The sequence below is a fragment of the Schistocerca cancellata genome, chromosome 2 (genome assembly GCF_023864275.1).
Source record: "Schistocerca cancellata isolate TAMUIC-IGC-003103 chromosome 2, iqSchCanc2.1, whole genome shotgun sequence".
Classification (NCBI taxonomy): Eukaryota; Metazoa; Arthropoda; class Insecta; order Orthoptera; family Acrididae; genus Schistocerca; species Schistocerca cancellata.
Window position 1 is genome coordinate 442,372,764 of NC_064627.1, and position 21,378 is coordinate 442,394,141.

A 21,378-nucleotide genomic window follows, 5' to 3' on the forward strand; every position below is an offset into this window, starting at 1 on the left:
CCTGTGAAGCGTGAGTAGCATACTAGCAAGTAGCAGTGTTCTTTGACAAAAGCGTGAGGAATGAGGTTGGTGGCACATGTGTTATGAACATGGATGTTGTAAGTGAAGTATTACAAAAGGCGAAAAAGGCATCGGAGAAATTCAAGCCCACAGATGTAGAGAAACATTTAGAACTACAATTCGACATTGGTACGCTCCTGGCAGTTGACACAAATGAAATCGATATCAAAAAATTAAGGTTAGTGTTCAATTCCCTGTAGAAGTAATGTAGTACAAACATTTAACTATATGTAAACAAGCTTGGAATAGGATGTATCTTTTAAGTGCAAGTGATTTGCTGTGACAAATATAATAGGTTCGCGCGCGGCAGTTTCAGTTTGTTATGTTTGTAGATGTCTTGTTGTGGTTGGTGGTGTGTGTGTGTATGGTCCGCATGTTATGTGGTGTATTGGGTTCATTTGAGCGTCGTTAGTAGCTATTTGAATTAATTTGTATTAACTGTGGTTAAAGAACGGAAATTGGTTTCAGTGAGTTACCAATTATTTTTTTAAGTGTGATTGCGGTGTCGATCGGTGTTATTGGTTTGCTGATTGTCGTGCGGTAAGGCGTTTAATTTATTATGTGGCTTTAGGTATGGAACTGATAGTTAAAATTTAACAGTTCGCGGTTGCGTGCTGAGAGGGGACATATGTCTGCTTGTGTGTGTGTGTGTGTGTGTGTGTGTGTGTGTCGCTTTTTTTCCCCCTAAGGTAAGTCTTTCCGCTCCCGGGACTGGAATGACTCCTTACCCTCTCCCTTAAAACCCACATCCTTTCGTCTTTCCCTCTCCTTCCCTTTTTCCTGATGAAGCAACCGTGGGTTGCGAAAGCTTGAAATTTGTGTCACTGGAGCTGGGTCCTCATATCCCAGGGCTATTTATCCATATAGCATTGAAGTTTCTGGAAGGGCCAGTCAACAGCCATCCACCTGGTCAATGTAGGTATGGCAATATGTCTAGCCTTTAGTGACAACTTATTACAGTAAGCATGTGACACTGCCTAGTGCCATCATATCTTCACCAGCCACTAAGGTTGGTTTTTTTTCTCCTCCCCCTGTAATGTCATTTAAATAAAACAACTCCCCAGTGTCACACTATTCCTTAAAAGTATCAAAGTATTTGTCTACTGTTTGGGAGTGATGGCTACTTCTGATGAATAAGTAGAGGACTTTTGCATTTGGGACAACTCTGAAGTCCATTGCCCTGGTTTAGCATTTGGTCCAAGGAACCATACAGAGGATCTCGTGCCCACTGACATGCACTTTTCTCATTGCACCATGATCCACCTGACCCGGAACTTATCCTAGGAACCCAGCATTTTGAAGCAGGTGAACAATCCCAATTTCAGGATCTATCCTTCAATAATAAACTGAAGAGGCGGTCAGTCAGCTTAAAACAGGTTGTATGATGTGAAAATTGAATGCACATAGCCTGTCGTAGGCAAGGCAGGTGGCAGTCTTGTGTTTGTAATCTCTAAGGGGTGGGCACACCTTGAAAAATTCAGATTGGCAATGAAGTTTGGTTGGCTGGTAGTTTACTTAAAGGACGTTATGCTGCAGTAGTAGTAAAACACCCTGGCCAGCCAGTTCCCAGAAAAAAAGGTTTCAAAGTTTTGCTCGTATTTTATATACTAGTTTAATGAATGCCTGAACTTGTATAAAAATGGCTCATTGGCAGCTTGCTCGATTTTTAATCTGCTGATCCGGGCTCAATCGCAGTTTCTATCAATCTTTTTTTTTTCTTTTTTTTTTTTCTTTTGTAATAATCAGGATGATTTTTAAATAAAATAAACAACCAAAACTATTGTAAATAAAATCATTAACAATTTTATTTTATCTATTAGGAAACTGTTAATTAGACCTAATGAAACTAGTTGAAATTTAATATTATATTTTAACAAAGTTAAGCAATGGTAAATCCATTTTTTAGAGGAGAAATAAATGTTAATACAATACTTTTATCATCAAAAAGTTATTAGAAGTTTTCTCTTTAAATACCATTATTATATGTGAACAGGTGCAAGTTGTTCATTAGATTTTTTAAAGCATGTTTATTCCGTGGAAGAGTTAGACTCTTGTTCTGTTGTTGGTAGGCAGATGTTTCAGAATATCTGAGGTGCTGCGGGAATCATTCAAATAGTAATACTGACAGGATCTATCCTTCAATAATAAACTGAAGAGGCGGTCAGTCAGCTTAAAACAGGTTGTATGATGTGAAAATTGAATGAACATAGCCTGTCATAGGCAGGCAGGTGGCAGTCTTGTGTTTGTAATCTCTAAGGGGTGGGCACACCATTTTAAGCTGGTTGTACTAAATAAACTCGAATACACATGCTGTTTCTTTACTAAATACTTCAAAGGTCGGAGTTTTTATATTGTTAAAGATTGTTGAAGTGAATATGTCTGTTAATAAGTTAATTGTGGATGTACATTCTATTTGAAGTTGGAGATGAAATTAGTCAAGACTAATTATACAGTGAAAAGTCAGAGTTAGGGTTGACAGATGTGGTTGTTCATTACACAGTCTTGCTGACTGATAATAACTTGATTGCAGTAGAATCTTCAACTTCAGTTTCTCGAGAAGCAATGTTGGTAGGTGAGGAAATATGGACACACTAGCTGAAAAAGTATTTGTTACTGGTGAAAATCTTTTCGTCCAAAATGGAAACTTTGTTGAGGATCCTTTCGAATATGAACATGAACCAAAGTGGAAAAAAGGAAAGATGCAGAATCTCTTTGTGTGGATTATAAAACAAAAGTTACAAACATTGAAAAAGTGCATCCTACATGGGATCTATGAACATTGCAAAAAAAAAAAGGGGGGGCAGCCAATTGACAAAGAAGGAATATATATCCAAATGGGAATGGAAAATAACATAAACACGTGGGAATCAGTTTGATAAGTATGCAGTCATCAATTCCTAGACATATGATTGTTATGTGGAAGGCAGAGAAAGATATCAACAAGTGACCACATGGGATTTGCAGCAGTAGGGCTTGCAGGGCAGTTCAGATTTTCAATTTAAAGCTTCTGAAAGACAGATCAAGAAGTTCAAATGTAAGCATAGGATTCATCGAAAGAAAGAAAAAAAATGCCTTGGCATCTGCAGAGATTTTTCAATACAAACATTGAAATTAATACTTACTGTCAATAAAGATTAATTATTAGCACTAACCAAACAGGTAAAGATCACAGATTACTTCAAAATTTTCACTTTGTTTTCACCCTCCATGTAATATATTTTAATGTATCCTCTTTCCAGCATATCAGTACCAGTCTGTGTACAATATTCTCTAACTCTGTCCGAAATTACTTTTTTTTATTTGTTAGTTTCTTTGTTTGCAAGAAATAACTGGTAAATTTGACCCTTATGTGCGGCAAGTAGTAAATGAATATTCTCAAAAATTTACAGATGTACCATTTTTTACAGACTACTTTTTTCTTCGAAAAATTGTGTGTCTCCAAAATTCAGGCGCATCCCATACTCATAATTAATATAAAAATGTCAAGTGTTTAATTTAAAATTCCTGCCAGTCTCAAAAATGGCTGTATATTCAATGCTGTGGGAAACCTGTTTCTATCTGGCACCACTGGATTCAACTAACAGCAGCAGCAACAAACATGAGTTGCAGAGGATTCACAATCTTCCTAACACTGTCCTTCACCATGCCAGCACAAGCCCAGAACACTGCCTAGCTTATGCTGCGTCATTGCAGTCTATGGTGCCAGTGAACTTGAATTGAAAGTGATCTGTGTTATTGTTAACACTGCAATATTTTTGTTAGTAGTTAGTTTCGTAATGGAAAAAAAAAGATATTCATATGATAAGGACTATGAATGGAAAGTAATGCATATGTAGAACATGGAAACAGAGCAGCTGAACTACATTTCGGCTCTCTACCAACAGAAAAAAAACCACCCTCAGTTGGTGGGCAATTAAAGAAGAACTGAAAAAATGAGGAAGACTAAATGTGCAAATAGAGGACTGAATGCAAAAATGGCCCAAACTACAAGACGTGTTGAAATGGACCCAAAGACACCATCAAAATGGGATTGGAATTAATACAAAAAAGGTTCAAATACATGCTTGTAAGCTAGTGCTACAGTGGAACTTAACAGACTTTAATGGTGGGGTTGTTGGTCCTACAGGTATGTGGACTTTAGCATGTGCAAACCAAAACCAAAATATTTCAAAAATGTCACACCACAAGAGTACGAAGAGAAAATATTGTCTTCCAATTGCTTTATTATTTAGCATCGAAAGAAAACCAGTGTGGAACTAAGCCAAATATTGAGTATGGACGAAACTACTCTGGCATTTGATGTGGCAAGTAACAGAACTGTTGCCATGAAAGGTGCTAAAACTGTAACTATAAAAACAAGTGGACATGAAAAAGAACACTACACTGTTGTTCTTTCATGTTACCCTGGCGGTACTAAACTTAATCCAGTGACCATTTTGAAGCGCATAACAATGCCAGAACCTTTTGAAATACTTCCAGGTGATGATGTTCATGTACGTGACCATAGTTAGTTGGGCAAGGCTGGTATGAAATTATGGATTAACAGAGTGCGGGAGATAAGGAAAGCTGCTTTATTGAAGAGGAGTTTTCTTCTTGTGCTGTATCAGTTTAGTAGTCTTATGAAAAATTATGCAGAAGAGAAATTGAAACAGGAAATGACAGAGCTTTTTGTTATTTCTGGAGGGCTTACTTCATAGTTGCAGTCTCTTGCTGTCTCAACAAATAAACTATTTAAAGTATATATGGGAGAGGAATGGAACAGATGGATGATGGCTGAAACCCAACATGAATTCACACCAAAGGGAGCTCAAGCAAATGTGTTTGTGGATAAAATGGTCTTGGTCTAGAGTGAGAGAAGGCAGTATTGATATATGCAGAGGACAATGATAACAATGAAGAGGAGGAGGGATGAGAAGAAGAAGAAGAAGAAGAAGAAGCAGGAGGAGGAGGTTCAGATGATGATTGTCAGGTATTTTAAAGGTTAGGTCAGTTTTATAAACAAAGATTTTTTTCTGGCTTTGCAATCTAATAATAAAAATGGTAAAAAAGTTATTTTTGAAAGAAAGAAAACTCCTTAAAAATTAAGGTGCATTTTATAGTCCATAGTGTCTTATAGCCTATCAAGTACGATAATAATGTTAATTTGAATAGCAAACAATGCAATTGCACACATTGACTTCCTTCAGCTGTTTGATGCCTTATGTGGGGGAAGGTAAGTGTCTGTTGATTATTAACTCTTGGAGTGGCCAGGCAAAGACTGAATGATATGATGAGATCTTTCAAGATTAGGAAAAGTCACCAAATTGAAGAATGGGAGTGATTCCCCCAAAATACACTACTCTTGTTCAGAATAGTGATGTTTGCTTTTATTGGCACTAAAAAGCCTAATAAAGCATATAGAAAATTATCGGGGGTTGCCACAGGTTTTGGAAAGCAGGAAAATCTGGGGGGGGGGGGGGGGGGACACTGGAAAAATCTCATTTGTATCAGTAGATGTAATGCAACTGAGTACATGCACCACTTCCCTACTCCCTCATTACTACTGCTTCTCTCCTTCCTACCACTCCCATCAGCTTGCAGTCAGTAGGTTTGTATGAGCAGTTGCCAGCGGGCTCGTGCGCATGCGCAGAGCTGAATTCGCGTATGAGCAGTGCCTTCCTCCCGCTTCTGGCTACTTGGAGCGTGGCTGTTTGGTGTATGAGCAGTAGCAGCAAGCAGCCAGAAGCTACCCGGAGAAATTTTCCTGGCGCGCCCAAGCTGCCAGATCCGCGCATGCGCAGAGCAAGCTGAGTTATAGTGCGGAGGTCCTTCCCCACGTGACCCATGGCTGTGTCTTCGTTTACAGCTCCCACGTCAAATGAAAACAAAACAGATTTCTGTGGCTGGGAGCCATCAAGTGAATTAATATACATTCTCATAACCATGAAAGACCAAAATAAGTTAGTAGTTTCAATTTTCTGATGTTATATTATTTCCACATTATTAGCAATCAACCATTAATGTCTTAATGGAGCTATTTCTGCCCGTTTTATAGAGAAATATGCTTCAGTTAATTTTTTTTCCGCTGAGGCAGTTAGTTTAGTTGAAACAAAGTGTTTCATTCCGCGCTGTTGGCTACTTTCAGCCTCGTTCAGTTTAAAGTGCAAATTTTCATCTTCTGGGACGAATGACGTTATACCACAATAAAGAACCAAACATGAGAATACAGTACTGGACCTCCAAGAAAATTAGTATCACGAGAACCACATGAAACGCTGAATATCAGGTACTTCAGAGTCCATCTGGACATAGAAATGTGCAATTAGAGTGGAATGAAGCATTTTAGTATGGTTTATGAAATTCCGATGCTGCTGGAGTAGTCTCTGATGCCCTGTTCCTTTTATGACACTGTAAGATCTCTTAATTCTATATACGTACGAACATACGTAAACATTGACTTGAAGCTAAGTAGGCAAATTTGCTCAATAGTTTTGAACTAAATATTTTGTTTCAAATATAATGACAGCTGTAGCAGAATTTTATAGATCTGCCTTCTGTGAAAGTGTTTTTCGATCACAAGGCACTTGTCTAGTACTACTTCTGGGCCTGAAGTTATTTCTTAATTTGTGTTTGTCTTAAATTTATAGAATGCCATTCCATGCTAAATTTTAGACTGGCAGCATACCATGTTTTATCATTTTAACTCCCCACATGGCTTCATATTTATTGCTAGAATAGAATATAAACTGTCAGTTGTACAGTTTCTTTGCCTCACAGACCACCATGTTAATTTTTTCACATTTTGAAATAGTCATTAAATTTATTGTCCTTTATTCCGGTGTAAGCTACACAAGAAACTGTCTCTTTTTTTTGTTGCAAGTAATTTGTATTCCATCCTAGTAGCTTTTTGCGGTGCTATGTAGATGTAAACCAGTTGGAAATGCTACATAACAATATTGCAAAGTAAGAATTTAAAAAAAAAAAAAAGTCAGTCGCCCCGTAGCAAAATTTTATGGTACTTCGAGCTGTGGAGTCTAATTTTGAAATGATATTTTTCCAAGAACTGCTTCCTTATTTGCATCCTTTCATCTGTGTGGGATATGGTAAAACAATTGCTCTAAGTACAATTCAGTATGCCCTCTCAACAACATGGCGCACGGCTACACATGGTCACGTGATGCCCCACCAGAAATACGACGAAAAGCGTATGAGCAGAGCAAGCACCAAGCAGGGGCTGCACACGTCATCGTAGCTGCACATGCGCACTACAGCCTGTTGTCTGGCGCTTTCTGGTAACTGCTCAAACGAACCTAGTGCCTCCATCATTTCTTGACACTAGTCTAACAGCTGTCGACGAAAGGTAGGGAGGTGTGAGGAGTGGTTTGTTTGGATCTAATTCTCTAATAGACACAACAGCCAGAGACAGCGGTCATATGTGTGTGAGTAGTGAATGTGTGTGTGCTCTTGTTTTCGGATAAAAACAGTAGCTGAAAATCAGCAATTATCTTTACAGTGAGGTGCTACCTATCCTCGTTGTTATTTACCCCTAAAGTATTTGAACATGCATCTATAGCATGCATTGATCACTGTGGTCTCATGTCATCAACATGTTGTCTGTGGCTCATGAATAGCTGCCCACATTAGTAGATTTTCACAACAAGTGAAATCCGCAGGCTCTTTCTGTGGGTATCTGTAATGGATCCGACCTGCCGATCTGAAGCTGTTCGATTCCCAATAATGTGCAGGCCCTGTCTGTCCGATCTAGTTTGTGTGTGGCGTAGTGCAGCATATTTTCATAGTTTATCCATGTGGTGCTCCTCAGAGGGCCAGAGGCATCGGGTGATGGATTTCAGGAATTGATACTGTCTCACCGCAAGTACGATGTACAGTGTGGAGTTTTATAGACATTTTATTTGTTTTAATACCTTTTGGCACTTCAGAAGTAGTTTATATGTGAGAAAGTATTGGCAATGTGAAGCAAATTGTTATATGCTATGTACTCACATATTTCTCGAAAGAAAAATCAGAAAATACCAGTAAAATAATAGGTATGACACAGTGGGTAATAACTGACAATAATGAACATAGTAGAGCCAATATTTTATTGGTGGTCACAAACAGTTTGCTTTACACAATTCTTCCCCACCTTATACACTTCTTTCAAGAAGCCTATTTTTTTCTGAGGTTATTTCTGAAATCAGTGAAGGTATTTTAAATCTGTCTTGTGTCTCCAAGGAAATGCATATATTTCTCACCAAATGTGTTTTGTGTTATTGAAATAAAATAAAATCAGTGGTGTTAATGAAAATCGTATACCATTTGGCTTGCTTTCTCCATCTAAAAATGGTTTACAAAAGATGTTGCGTTAGTACTTAACATTTTTGCTCACGTCAGGAAATGCCATCTTTTTTTAGATATTCCCTCATTTGTACTATTGTGTTTTGTATCGTAGCTACGAAGGCTGATTGTCAACTTATGTCTTAACTTACCCTTGAGATCTCAAGATGTGTCAGGGAAAAATGCTAAAACTTGTCTGGAAACCAGGGAAATATCAGGGAATTTCACTTGGGGAAACTTGTGGCAACCATGATTATACTTCTCATTGAAAACAGAGAAACAAAATTCTCGTGAAGATGGTATAAAAAATAAATAGGCTAGTACATCTTTAACTGTCATCACCAATTTTTAATGAAATGATTTGGTATGCCTGCTATGCTTCGAAATGTTCTGATTAATGAGGAATTTTTATTAATGTCAATGAAGTGTGTTTTCCAACAGATATTTTACAAAAATATTGTTCATGTAGAAATTCATATTTTATAAATTGTGTCAGATGTTGGGATAGTCCTTGTTTCCAGTGTGTTACGATAATCATCATTCAAGTTCATGCATATAAGAATGTAAAACATTTGTCATATAAAGAAGATATTTTTATCCTATCATATGATTTGTTATACTTGAAGTAAAAGTTTTATTTAATTCTTTTAACATACGAGTATTAATTTTAACTCGTTTCATTAGAAGCAACAAACATTTGCATCATCTATAAAATAAAATCATTAAGGATTTTGGTTATTTATTTTATTTAAAACTCCTTCTAAGAAAAAATTGAGTTTAGACCTGGATCAGCAGTTTAAAAATAAAGCATGCTGCCATTGAGTCATTTTTACACAAGTTCAGGCATCACTGAACTATTATATTAAGAGTGGCAATTGGCTGACCCAGAGTATTTTACTACTGCTACAGGGTAACTCTCTTTGGGTAAACTAAAAGCAAACCAAGCCTCAATCCAATCTGAATTATCTAAGTTGCTCCCTCCCCTTGTTAGACTTTCCGAGCAAATTATTGTTGTCTCGTTGTGATTGAGTGTTCTGCCAGTGGTCCACATCTTTCCAACACAGTATTTCGATGCTGTAACTCAATGTCTTCATAAGGCGTTCTCAGGAAACACCTGATAAAGACATTGAGTTATGTCATTGAAATACTGTATTCGGAAGAGGCAGAACACCAAATCTCAATGAAATCAACTTCTGTTTGTTAGCAGCATATGGGAAAAATGCAGTCAGCCTACAAAGGAGGCCGCTTACAAATCACTTGTACATTCCATCTTGGAAATAGTGCTCGAGTGTGTGGGACTCGTACCAAATAGGAATAACAGGGATATTGAAAGTATACAAAGGATAGCTCAAGTGGTCAAAGGTTTGTTTGACCATAGAACGTCTTGGAACTGCTGAAACACTCACATTAGCAGATGCTCGACAATAGGTGTCATTGTCCCATGAAAGCCTGTGTACAGAGTTCCAAGAACTACTAAGTGAATAATCTAGAGATATTCTTCAGATATTTACATGTTGCTGCTGTAGTGACCCTGAAGACAAGGCTAAATTAATGACAGCATGCACAGATGCATTTAAGTAATTGTGCACTACTGCATGCTATATAAAATTGGAATGTGAAGAAATTCCACCATGTTGTACAGTGCGCTCTCTCTCTCTCTCTCTCTCTCTCTCTCTCTCTCTCTCTCTCTCTCTCTCTCTCTCTCGCTCTCACTCTCACTCTCTCTCTTTCGCCAGTAAAAGAACTCGTGGTTCCAAAAGCACTAAGTTTAGATCTTTCTGTGTGTTTCATTAGTTACCACATGCCGAGTAGATTTTTTCTGTCCATATTAATAATATATATTGAGAGTGACTGTTGTATTGTTCCAGGAAGTGTTCTCAACACTGAAACGGCCACTAATTCTAATTCACAGAATTTCTCCACTTATGTATTTACATTTTCAGAAATGAGGGAGAAACCTACTTGCAGAATCTGGCTAGAGACAATACACAGCTCTTATTGAATAGGATATGGGAGTTGCCAACTGAAAGGACTGAAGAAGCAGTAGTAGCAAAATTACCAGCACCATCTTACATTCTTCCTAGGCAGCTCCCAGTTCCCAAACCTAAAGCACCTACAGTGTGGGAGAAATTTGCAAAGGAAAAGGGCATCAAAAAGAAGAAAACACCAAAGAAGAAGTGGGATGATATCCTAAAGGTAATATTGGAGGAGGAGAAAAAAGCTTTAGCAGTTGTGTGATTTTATGGGTGCACCAAATCAAAGAAAAATATCCAAACTCATGGTTGCCATACCTTAACAAATTAAAGATATAAATGAAATCATTCAGTTAACAACTAAAATTGCAAAATGTAGTCATTGTGTTACTATTAACCCTCAGGCAGGCACACTTATGTATAAAGTATGCCAACCACAAATAGCATTGTTTTGTATCATTCCAGTGTTGTTCTACAATTGCGGGTCCATACCTATTCCTTCATTGTTACTTCAGCTAACACAGTGATAAGTTGTGTTGCCATACATCCAACTAAGCATCAGTAATATAAAATAAACAGCGAGCTAGGTGAAAAAAAAATTACTGTCTGTCAAAGAAAATGGCTCTGATTCCAAGCTAGCAATACAATCCCACAATGAGGTAGTTGTCTATGAAATAATTAGTAACTGAATAAGCGTTTGCTGGGATCTGATGCAACTGCGCTATTTAATGGTCTCAGTGGGTCATTGCTGTGGGGTAGCACTTGGGTGCAGCAACAGAGTGATACAATTGATTAATTAAACAGTGATTTAGTTCGTATAATATGTTTATTTTATCATTGTTTAGTTAAACTAAGATTAAACTGTGATTTTGCTTGTACATGTTTATCTTGCTAACATAGATGATGATTCCTTGTACGAGGGCAGTTCAATAAGTAATGCAACACATTTTTTTTCTCGGCCAATTTTGGTTGAAAAAACTGGAAATTTCTTGTGGAATATTTTCAAACATTCCCGCTTCGTCTCGTATAGTTTCATTGACTTCCGACAGGTGGCAGCGCTGTACGGAGCTGTTAAAATGGAGTCTGTAACGGATGTGCATTGCAAACAACGGGCAGTGATAGTTTCTTTTGGCGGAAAACCAGGGCATCTCAGATATTCATAGGGGCTTGCAGAATGTCTACGGTGATCTGGCAGTGGACAAAAGCACAGTGAGTCGTTGGGCAAAGCGTGTGTCATCATCGCCGCAAGGTCAAGCAAGACTGTCTGATCTCCCGCGTGCGGGCCGGCCGTGCACAGCTGTGACTCCTGCAATGGCGGAGCGTGCAAACACACTCGTTCGAGATGATCGACGAATCACCATCAAACAACTCAGTGCTCAACTTGACATCTCTGTTGGTAGTGCTGTCACAATTGTTCACCAGTTGGGATATTCAAAGGTTTGTTCCCACTGGGTCCCTCGTTGTCTAACCGAACACCATAAAGAGAAAAGGAGAACCATCTATGCGGAATTGCTTGCTCGTCATGTGGCTGAGGGTGACAATTTCTTGTCATAGATTGTTACAGGCTATGAAACATGGGTTCATCACTTCGAACCTGAAACAAAACAGCAATCAATGGAGTGGCACCACACCCACTCCCCTACCAAGAAAAAGTTTAAAGCCATACCCTCAGCTGGTAAAGTCATGGTTACAGTCTTCTGGGACGCTGAAGGGGTTATTCTGTTAGATGTCCTTCCCCATGGTCAAACGATCAACTCTGAAGTGTATTGTGCTACTCTTCAGAAATTGAAGAAACGACTTCAGCGTGTTCGTAGGCACAAAAATCTGAACGAACTTCTCCTTCTTCATGACAACGCAAGACCTCACACAAGTCTTCACACCCGAGAGGAGCTCACAAAACTTCAGTGAACTGTTCTTCCTCATGCACCCTACAGCCCCGATCTCGCACCGTCGGATTTCCATATGTTTGGCCCAATGAAGGACGCAATCCGTGGGAGGCACTACGCGGATGATGAAGAAGTTATTGATGCAGTACGACGTTGGCTCCGACATCAACCAGTGGAATGGTACCGTGCAGGCATACAGACCCTCATTTCAAGGTGGCATAAGGCCGTAGCATTGAATGGAGATTACGTAGAAAAATAGTGTTGTGTAGCTAAAAGATTGGGGAATAACCTGGTGTATTTCAATGCTGAATAAAACAATCCCTGTTTCAGAAAAAAATGTGTTGCATTACTTATTGAACTGCCCTCGTATGTGTGCAAAGTACGCTGCGTGCCCACTCGTGTTAGGAAAATTGGTGCACCCACTTGAGGGTTAAATAGTATCAAGAATAGATGGCCTAAAACAAAAGAAACACTTCACAAAAACTCCATAGTCTTAACTGGCACCCAGAACAATGCAATTCATGAAGGAAAGTTGCCATTTTTCTTGGAGAAAGATAACCTTATCTTTGGATGAGCAGATGGCTTTCTTGATTTTTGAGGTGTTTATTATGCAGGGTTGTTACAAATGACTGAAGCGATTTCACAGCTCTACAATAACTTTATTATTTGAGTTATTTTCACAATGCTTTGCACACACATACAAAAACTCAAAAAGTTTTTTTAGGCATTCACAAATGTTCGATATGTGCCCCTTTAGTGATTCGGCAGACATCAAGCCGATAATAAAGTTCCTCCCACACTCGGCGCAGCATGTCCCCATCAATGAGTTCGAAAGCATCGTTGATGCGAGCTCGCAGTTCTGGCACATTTCTTGGTAGAGGAGGTTTAAACACTGAATCTTTCACATAACCGCACAGAAAGAAATCGCATGGGGTTAAGTCGGGAGAGCGTGGAGGCCATGACATGAATTGTTGATCATGATCTCCACCACGACCGATCCATCGGTTTTCCAATATCCTGTTTAAGAAATGCCGAACATCATGATGGAAGTGCGGTGGAGCACGATCCTGTTGAAAGATGAAGTCGGCGCTGTCGGTCTCCAGTTGTAGCATGAGCCAATTTTCCGCGGGCTACGCGTGAAACTTGCCCGCACGCGTTCAACCGTTTCTTCGCTCACTCCAGGCCGACCCGCTGATTTCCCCTTACAGAGGCATCCAGAAGCTTTAAACTGCGCATACCATCGCCGAATGGAGTTAGCAGTTGGTGGATCTTTGTTGAACTTCGTCCTGAAGTGTCGTTGCACTGTTATGACTGACTGATGTGAGTGCATTTCAAGCACGACATACGCTTTCTCGGCTCCTGTCGCCATTTTGTCTCACTGTGCTCTCAAGCGCTCTGGCGGCAGAAACCTGAAGTGCGGCTTCAGCCGAACAAAACTTCATGAGTTTTTCTACGTATCTGTAGTGTGTAGTGACCATATGTCAATGAATGGAGCTACAGTGAATTTATGAAATCGCTTCAATCATTTGTAATAGCCCCGTATTTCCTAGCAGTGCAAATAGTAAGTTGTATTTTGCGTAATTTGAAGTTTAATTTAAATCAAAGCTGTTTGTATTTTGTGCATCGAACAACAGAAAATCCTGGATGGAAAAATGGCAATATTATGAAAAGGATAGATTTCTGCACACCATTCATAGGACACACTGATTCACAGGCAAGTACAACAAAAAGACTGGTGTAAATTTGAGATGCTGAAATATGTACAGCCACTGCAACTGATGGATTGAAGCAGTCTGTGGAACCTTGAGGGTTATGAGGAGGCTGTAGTGAGCAGGGGGAAATGTAGTGGGGTGGAGATGGGGGGGGGGGGAAGCTGAAGTGCTGCTTGTGGGAGTGTATAGGGATGTGGTGGGGCAGGGTACAGCTGATAGTGCAGTTGGGAGGATTGAGGGGTGGGGGAGGATGGAGAGCAGAAAAGGAGAGAAGTAGAGGAAGGGAAAAGACTAGTGGGTGCATTGGTGGAATAGAAGGCTGTGTAGTGTCGAAGTGGGAGCACGGAAGGGGATAGGTAGGTGATGGACAAGACTCAGTTTAAGGCCAGGCTGGCTATGGGAACATAGCATATGTTTCTGGGAGGGTTCCCATCTGTGCAATTCAGAACAGCTGGTGGTGTTAGAAAGCACCCAGATAGCCTGGAGTTTGGAGCAGTCATTGAGGTGAAGCATGTTGTGCTGGGCAGCATCTTCAGCAATTGGGAGCTCCAGCTTTTGACTCTTGACCACAGTTTGTCAGTGCCATTAATGTGGACAGAAATCTTGTTGTCATGTCCACATAGAAAGCAGCACAGTGGTGGCATCTTAGTTTGTGGATCACAAGCCTGCTTTCACAGATAGCCTTGCCTTTGATGGGATAAGAGGTGTCTTTGATCGGACTGGAGTGAGTGAGGGTGGGAGGATATATGGGATAGGTTTTGCATCTAGGTCTATTGCAGGGATATGAGCCACGAAACAAGGGATTGACAATAGGGAAGGATTAAGGATGGACAAGGATATTGCATAGGTTCATTTGGCAGTGGAATACCATGCTGGGATGTGTGGGGAGGTATAGTGTGTGGGATAGTCCTCATTCAGGGCATGGCAAGAGGTAGTTGAAACCCTGGCAGAGAAGGTAATTCAGATGCTCCTGTCTTTGATTGTACCAAGTCATGAGGGGAGTGCTCCTGTGTGGCCGGATGGTGGGAACATGGGAGGTGGGAGGTGACTGTAGAGACAAGGTGTGGAAGATCTGTTTCTGCAAGGTTGGAGAAGTATTTTCAGTCTTTGAAGGACTCAATGAAATCTCTGTGTGACACTTTCTGCTCTACATAAGTAACAATTAATAGTATAAAGCCTATATATTTTAGCGTCTTCATGTCTGCCGAAGTTCCACCACAGATGGTGTTTTCAGCCATGTGCCTGACTTTGAATAATAAAATAACAAAGCAATTGGGGTGCCTTTGACAACATACACTGGACAAGTTAATCATTTTAATTTGCAAACAGTTTTATTAATTTTTAATTTCAGAAATACAATATTGTAAATAATTCTTACATTTAACATAGCCTAAATCTAACACTAATCAAGCATTTTCTAAAGTAGTAAATCATGAGGTGACTGTTTTACAAGTATTAAAAACGTACAGTATTCCACATGGAACACTGTATACCAAGCATAATAAGAAACATTGAAAAAAAAACCTGTTGGGCAAACAGCTCTAAGCAGTAATTCAGCAATAAAATGTGGAGAGTGGTGAAATCCTAATTCACTGTTTGATTTGCTGTTATTTAGAAAAGGTTACCTGGATTAGAAAATGTGTTTATTCCACTCTTCAAAAATAACTTGCCTGCAATCTACAGGATGTCTGTCATGATTAAACAATATAAAGGTATAATTGGAGAGGGATTATATTCAAATAATTGTCAAGGGCTTTGGTTTACAAATATTTAATCACTGAATACATTGTAAACTTAGAAGAAACACTCAAGAATGACCCAGGATCCATATAATCAGTTATAATAACGCCTAGGATTAAATAAACTGCTGTGCTGAATGGGGCTTCAAATATCCAGAGAAGTTAACCAATCACAATAAAAGTGCTACAACACTAATGTTACATTGTTCAGTTTCTCGAATCTTCCTTCCAACATATATTGTCTTTCAAAGTGAGCTTAACTGGGATACTTGGACTGAAAATGTTCCTAAAGGTAGTTTATGCTATTCTAAAGGGCCATGATTTAATAGAACATAACTTTTATGAATGAACCATCAAGCCTTTAAAGACTGGTTTTCAGCTTGTATCTTACCTCCCATACAAAACACTTTAAGAGTAAATTTGTCTTTATTGATGACAGCATGGCATCTCATCTTAAACCATAGGTTATTCCACTGTGCTCAGAAACTAATGTCTCTTTTTATGTTTACCAAGCATCTTAAGACACTTATTCCAACCCCAGACCGTCTCTCTTTTTGCCTATGATGGTGGCATGGAGATCTGAGTCAGTTCAGTAGAACATGAGGGAGCCAACTGTGAACACAACACCAAAGCATGCATTTCCACTACTAGTGAAGGTAATCTAGCATAATGTGACTATTATCAAGTGCAAGTATTGGTGAATAATGTGTGAGGGATGTGAAATCTGTGGACAGTAAACACGTTACATTCAAAAAAGTGGGGATAGATGAATTTAATACAGTAAAATGTGATATTGCTGTATTGCATGAGCCCACTATTAAACATATTCTAGAATGTTGGAGGTATCATTTTGGAGTTACCAAAGTCTACATTTCCTCAGCTAGTGAAGGTAACATTAGGTAATCTTGAAGTTGTCACATCTATGAAAGAAAATGGTGCCATAAGTAAAATTATAATGATATAATAATGCCTAAAAGTCTTTGCAGTATAAATTTAAACATTGATTTACTTTCTGCGAGTAATTTTTGTTTCGAAGTATGTACCTGTGTTTACACGCCAGTGTACCTGGTATCGCAAGAATAGTTGTTAACAGAAAAGTTCCTAATTTAATTGCTAAACCAGAAAATCTCCAGTTCTTTACAGAATCTAACAGTCATCTATAAAACATCTTCCAGTATCTGATTACAAGTGAATTAATTTGCTAAGCATGTCCTTAAGAAAGTTTTGTAAAGGCTTGAGATCATGTGAAAAGTTTGTTAAAAAATTATTAAGTGTTCTCATTCTCAAACACTGGATGAATAAATTCTGGGGGTAATCATGTCTCGTGAGTTATGTTGCCTACACACACACACACACACACACACACACACACACACACACAGAGACAGAGTTTCTAACTGTAACATTTGATTTAATGTGTTAAGTGTTTAAGATAAGATTATGCCTCTTATTGAGTAGATTATGACGATATAAATTTTTAAATTCAGTCAATAATGATATGAAACACTGGAAATAAAATTATTGTTGGCCCTGGATGCTGTTAGATAGCTTACCTGCAACTGGAATTTGGTGACCATGACCTGGTTTAGCCACTGTTTTTTTATCTAAAACATTTTATTTAGTATTAACTTGATGCATAAAAATGTCAGTCACCGCGCAGATTAAAAATATATTGTTCTGTAATGTGGAAACAAGCTGCAGTGTTTCAGATTGGGGTGAAAGTGATACATACATAGTGATAACTTAACACTTAATACCTAGTTTCAATGCAGGCATCTTATAGGTAAGTGACCCCATTATGAATGTGAATTTCCTGGAATAGTATCTTCATACCGTTTATGGTAAAATCTTAATGTAAGTAAATAACAGTTGATGCTACTCTGTATATTTCCAGAAACAGTGTACTAATGCAAGATAGCATTTCATGTTTCAGAAATTGCTTTCTTTAGACTTCCACCTATTAGCAACTGCAGAGGAAATCCTCTAGTGGCATACAAGAAACCACTTGTCATATCAGACTGTAAAATTATTTATTCAACAGTTTACCAGAAACAAAGTTTTCACACTGTCTCTTGCCTGCTTGCTAACACCAGCTGCAGCCAAACTTTGAGAAAGGCCTCACTATACTGTGTATAGTAAGAACTTTCTTTATAGAGAGTACTGTACCCTGTGATAAACTGGGCAAAAATTAGCATGCAGGATAAATGAGTAATTAAAGCAATGGATACTCAGGAAGGGTGAAATTCAAATTGGTACGCAACCATTAAGATTTATTTTGCAAGTTTTCCCCAAATCATTTGAGATAGATGCCATGGCGACCCTTTCAACAGTGTCAGAATAAATTCATCTCCTCTCTCCAATACCTCTCTGACCCCAGTGAATACCCAGTAGAATGGCTGTGATATTGATAGGATATTAAAGACTAATGTATCTTTTTTGTTAGTGGAAGAAGTGTCTGCAACAAGTTTCACCTCGGCAATTTAAAAAAGGTTTGTATAACTGTTGAATATGTAAACCTTAGATTCTGTACAAACAAGTTGATTCAAATTATTTGGTTTCACTAGTTTTGTCTGCAAAATAAGAGATAAGCTTAGCAGATAGTGAATGTTAGTTCCCTAGTATATAATGTCTTCAATGTCAGCATTTCCAGAAAGAAATTTTCACTCTGTAGCGGAGTGTGCACTGATGTGAAACTTCCTGGAAGATTAAAACTGTGTGCCGGTCGACTCTCGGACCTCGGGACCTTTTCCTTTCCTGGGCTAGTGCTCTACCATCTGAGCTACCCAAGCACGCCTCATGAGCATATTTAATCATTTGTCTTGTTGCTTCCAACTTAATACTGTTGTGCAGTACTGTAAAGAAATTAATAAACTGCTTCACAAATTTATTTCAGAATATTCCCACAGCATTTTTAATTTAGCCAATATTGAAGGACAAGATAAGAAATGTTTATGTACATTTTTATATTTTTCATTGTGCTGTAAAATACTGATCTGTCACATATAAATACTTTTGGACATTGTCAGAGCCACATAAGCTATTTTATTGTCAACTATTAATTTCTTGCAGGTAACTTATTAATCAATTTATGTAACATGTAATGTCACTCCCAGGTAAAAAAAAAGTTTTTTTCTTTTAGAAATGGGTACCTCTGTATGGATACAGGCGTGCTGCTGCAGAAAAGGAACGAGACTGGGTACTAGAAGTACCGCAAAATGCTGACCCAATGGAAGACCAGTTTAGCAAAAAGGCTGAAATTAAGGTTGAAAGAGTTTCAAAGAATGAATTTCAGAGATTAAGGAATCTGGCTGCCTCTAAAAATATCAAAGTTCCGAGGGTGGGCTTGCCTCCTACAGAGACGCTGAGTTCTTCACAGGTAAGACATTGACGAGGTTCCAAATTGTTGGATTTAATTAGTGCTTATTATGCTGATAATTGAAATACGTGCTTAGTTTTACAGAGGAAGAAGCAAGCAATGACATTTAGAAATATCCTAACACGCAACCCAAAGATCATTTTAGTTTCACTATTTTTCCATCTCAAAATTCCGTCTTGACTGCTCTTGCACTATAATGATGCTCTCTCTCTCTCTCTCTCTCTCTCTCTCTCTCTCTCTCTCTCTCTCTCTCTCTCTCTCTCTTCCCCCTCTGCCCTCTGCCTGCCCCTTTTACCTTTCAGTAGGAACACCCAGGTCATTTCACGTTTGTGCTCTTTGAACATATTCACAAAATCACTGTCTTGATATGTTGTGCTAGTGATGATTAAAAATTATTTTGGAAATTTTCTAGCTTGGAGCAGCTGTTAGTGTCGCTAAAGCTTCAACTGCATCAGTGGGAAAGTTCCAGGCAAAGCTTCCAAAAGAGAAACAGGTTAATAAATTAGGGCCATTATTACAAAGTGGTAAAAAGAGGAAGCCTCCACCACCACGTCCTGACCAAGAGAAAAAGATTAACTTAGAAATGGTGGATAGCATTCTTAAGAAAAGGCCAAAACTTGATATTGAAAAGGCAGTCAACCGACAAATATTTCAGGAACAACAAGAGTAAGTTGTTTTTCTTGGTCTTTTGACTAATTATTGTTGTCTACTATGTTCTTGGTGATATTTACTATAATTTGTGCAAATTCACTACTAGGCGTTCAGAAGAAAGGAAAAACCAGAAGCCGAAAAAGGGAGGCAAAAGGATGAGGGACATGGGCAATCAATCAAAAAAAGGGAAAGGTTCAAAGAACAGATCCGGAGCAAAACCTCGAAGTAACAAGGGATCCAGAAAACCTAACAAGAATGTTGGACGGAAGCGGCGTTGAAATAAAATGAAACTTTTTTTTGTTCGATTTCTGGAAACTAAATGTCTGTAATTAATCCTTTAACTGCCCTGGACTTGTTAACGAATGCGCCTTTGTACCTGTCCCTGTGTGTTCTGAATGTGTTTACACACGCCACCAGTCCTTCTACCTGGTACTCTGAACGCGTAGACATGTTGAGAGTACCAGGTAGCACTGGTGGCACGCGTAAACACGTTCAGAGCACTTACGGACAGTTACAAAGGCGCGCGCGTTAACACGTCCAGAGCAATTACAGGGCTAAGAATGTTAAATGTGTGTGATTAATAATGTTAATATTAAATTGTAATTATGAGAAGTAATAGTTAGTAAAAGTTATTTGATATAGAAAGCCCCATAATGATACCAGAAACCAGATTAGCAAGAAAAATTGTACAGAAACTGTGGAATCTGGAGCAACAAGTAGGATGGATCAAGGAAATTAGAGGATATGGGAGAACTAGATATAACCTTGGATGATCTCCAGAACAAGGCAGAAAATCCCAGGAAACTGAAAGACAAGCAAATAAGATTTAAACCAAAAGTAGACAAACAATACACAATGAAAAGGGTATTTACAGATGAGGAAAGACAGGAAAGATTGGAACGAATAAAAAGATACTAGGCAGTTAAGAAAAAATGAAATGTGCTTACTGAAGAAGAGGACCAGGAAATGACTGACTAATGTGGTCCAATGATGTCATAAAAATAATAGTAATAATAATAATAGAAAGAACACACACACACACACACACACACACACACACAGGGTTCAGAATAAAATTTTACAGTAATTCAATTCTTTGAGTTTTTTATTTTATTCTTAACAAATTTGAAGCACCATCCCTCCACAAACTAGATATCTGTGCGGTGGGGTCGGTTGCATTCTTTGGTGTTAAAGATCGCTGCACAACAGGTGCAATGGCATTGGTTTTGGTGAGGATGCCACTAACACACACTGCAGTTTCTGAAGAGGTGCAGTAGCCTTTTTAATGGTTGCAGGGGTGCTGGCTGATTCACTGATCTGGCTTTATAACATTCACCAGCATGGCCTTGTTATGTCAGTACTGCAGATTGGTTGAAAATAAAGGGAAACTGGAATTGTTATATTTGGTTATGGCATGTCACTAAACCACTCAATAGAGCTACATCATGTTGTAGGGTAAAATAATCTCAAGGAAAAATAGACCCCAATTTGAATCTACAGGTGGGGGTACTATGCACGAGGATTTTATCATCGGACAGACAGCTTCAGGTTAGTTGGCAGATGACATGGTTGCTTTTGTGTGTTGCATGCCTTTGATGGTGATGGAGTTTCCCATGAGAGAGCTGGAGTAGTTGATAGAGGATATATGGAACATGTCTGTCTATT

At 38.7% G+C, this 21,378-nt stretch overlaps 1 protein-coding gene across 1 annotated transcript; it reads left to right on the top strand.

The window, feature by feature from the left end:
- The first annotated feature begins 22 nt into the window (after positions 1 to 22).
- LOC126161920 (ribosome biogenesis regulatory protein homolog) lies at positions 23 to 20,329 on the top strand. Its single transcript, XM_049918088.1, has 5 exons — positions 23 to 238; positions 10,320 to 10,572; positions 18,826 to 19,062; positions 19,475 to 19,728; positions 19,820 to 20,329. The coding sequence occupies exons 1-5, from the start codon at positions 84 to 86 to the stop codon at positions 19,989 to 19,991; spliced, it is 1,071 nt and encodes a 356-aa protein (XP_049774045.1). The 5' UTR covers positions 23 to 83; the 3' UTR covers positions 19,992 to 20,329.
- Positions 20,330 to 21,378: the final 1,049 nt, after the last annotated feature.

Excerpts from the sequence above, each read along its gene's own strand:
- LOC126161920 (XM_049918088.1), top strand. The coding sequence starts at position 84 with ATGAACATGGATGTTGTAAGTGAAGTATTACAAAAGGCGAAAAAGGCA. Across the intron at positions 10,573-18,825 it reads AGTGGGATGATATCCTAAAG|AAATGGGTACCTCTGTATGG; the intron begins GTAATATTGGAG and ends TTTTTCTTTTAG. Across the intron at positions 19,729-19,819 it reads ATATTTCAGGAACAACAAGA|GCGTTCAGAAGAAAGGAAAA; the intron begins GTAAGTTGTTTT and ends ATTCACTACTAG.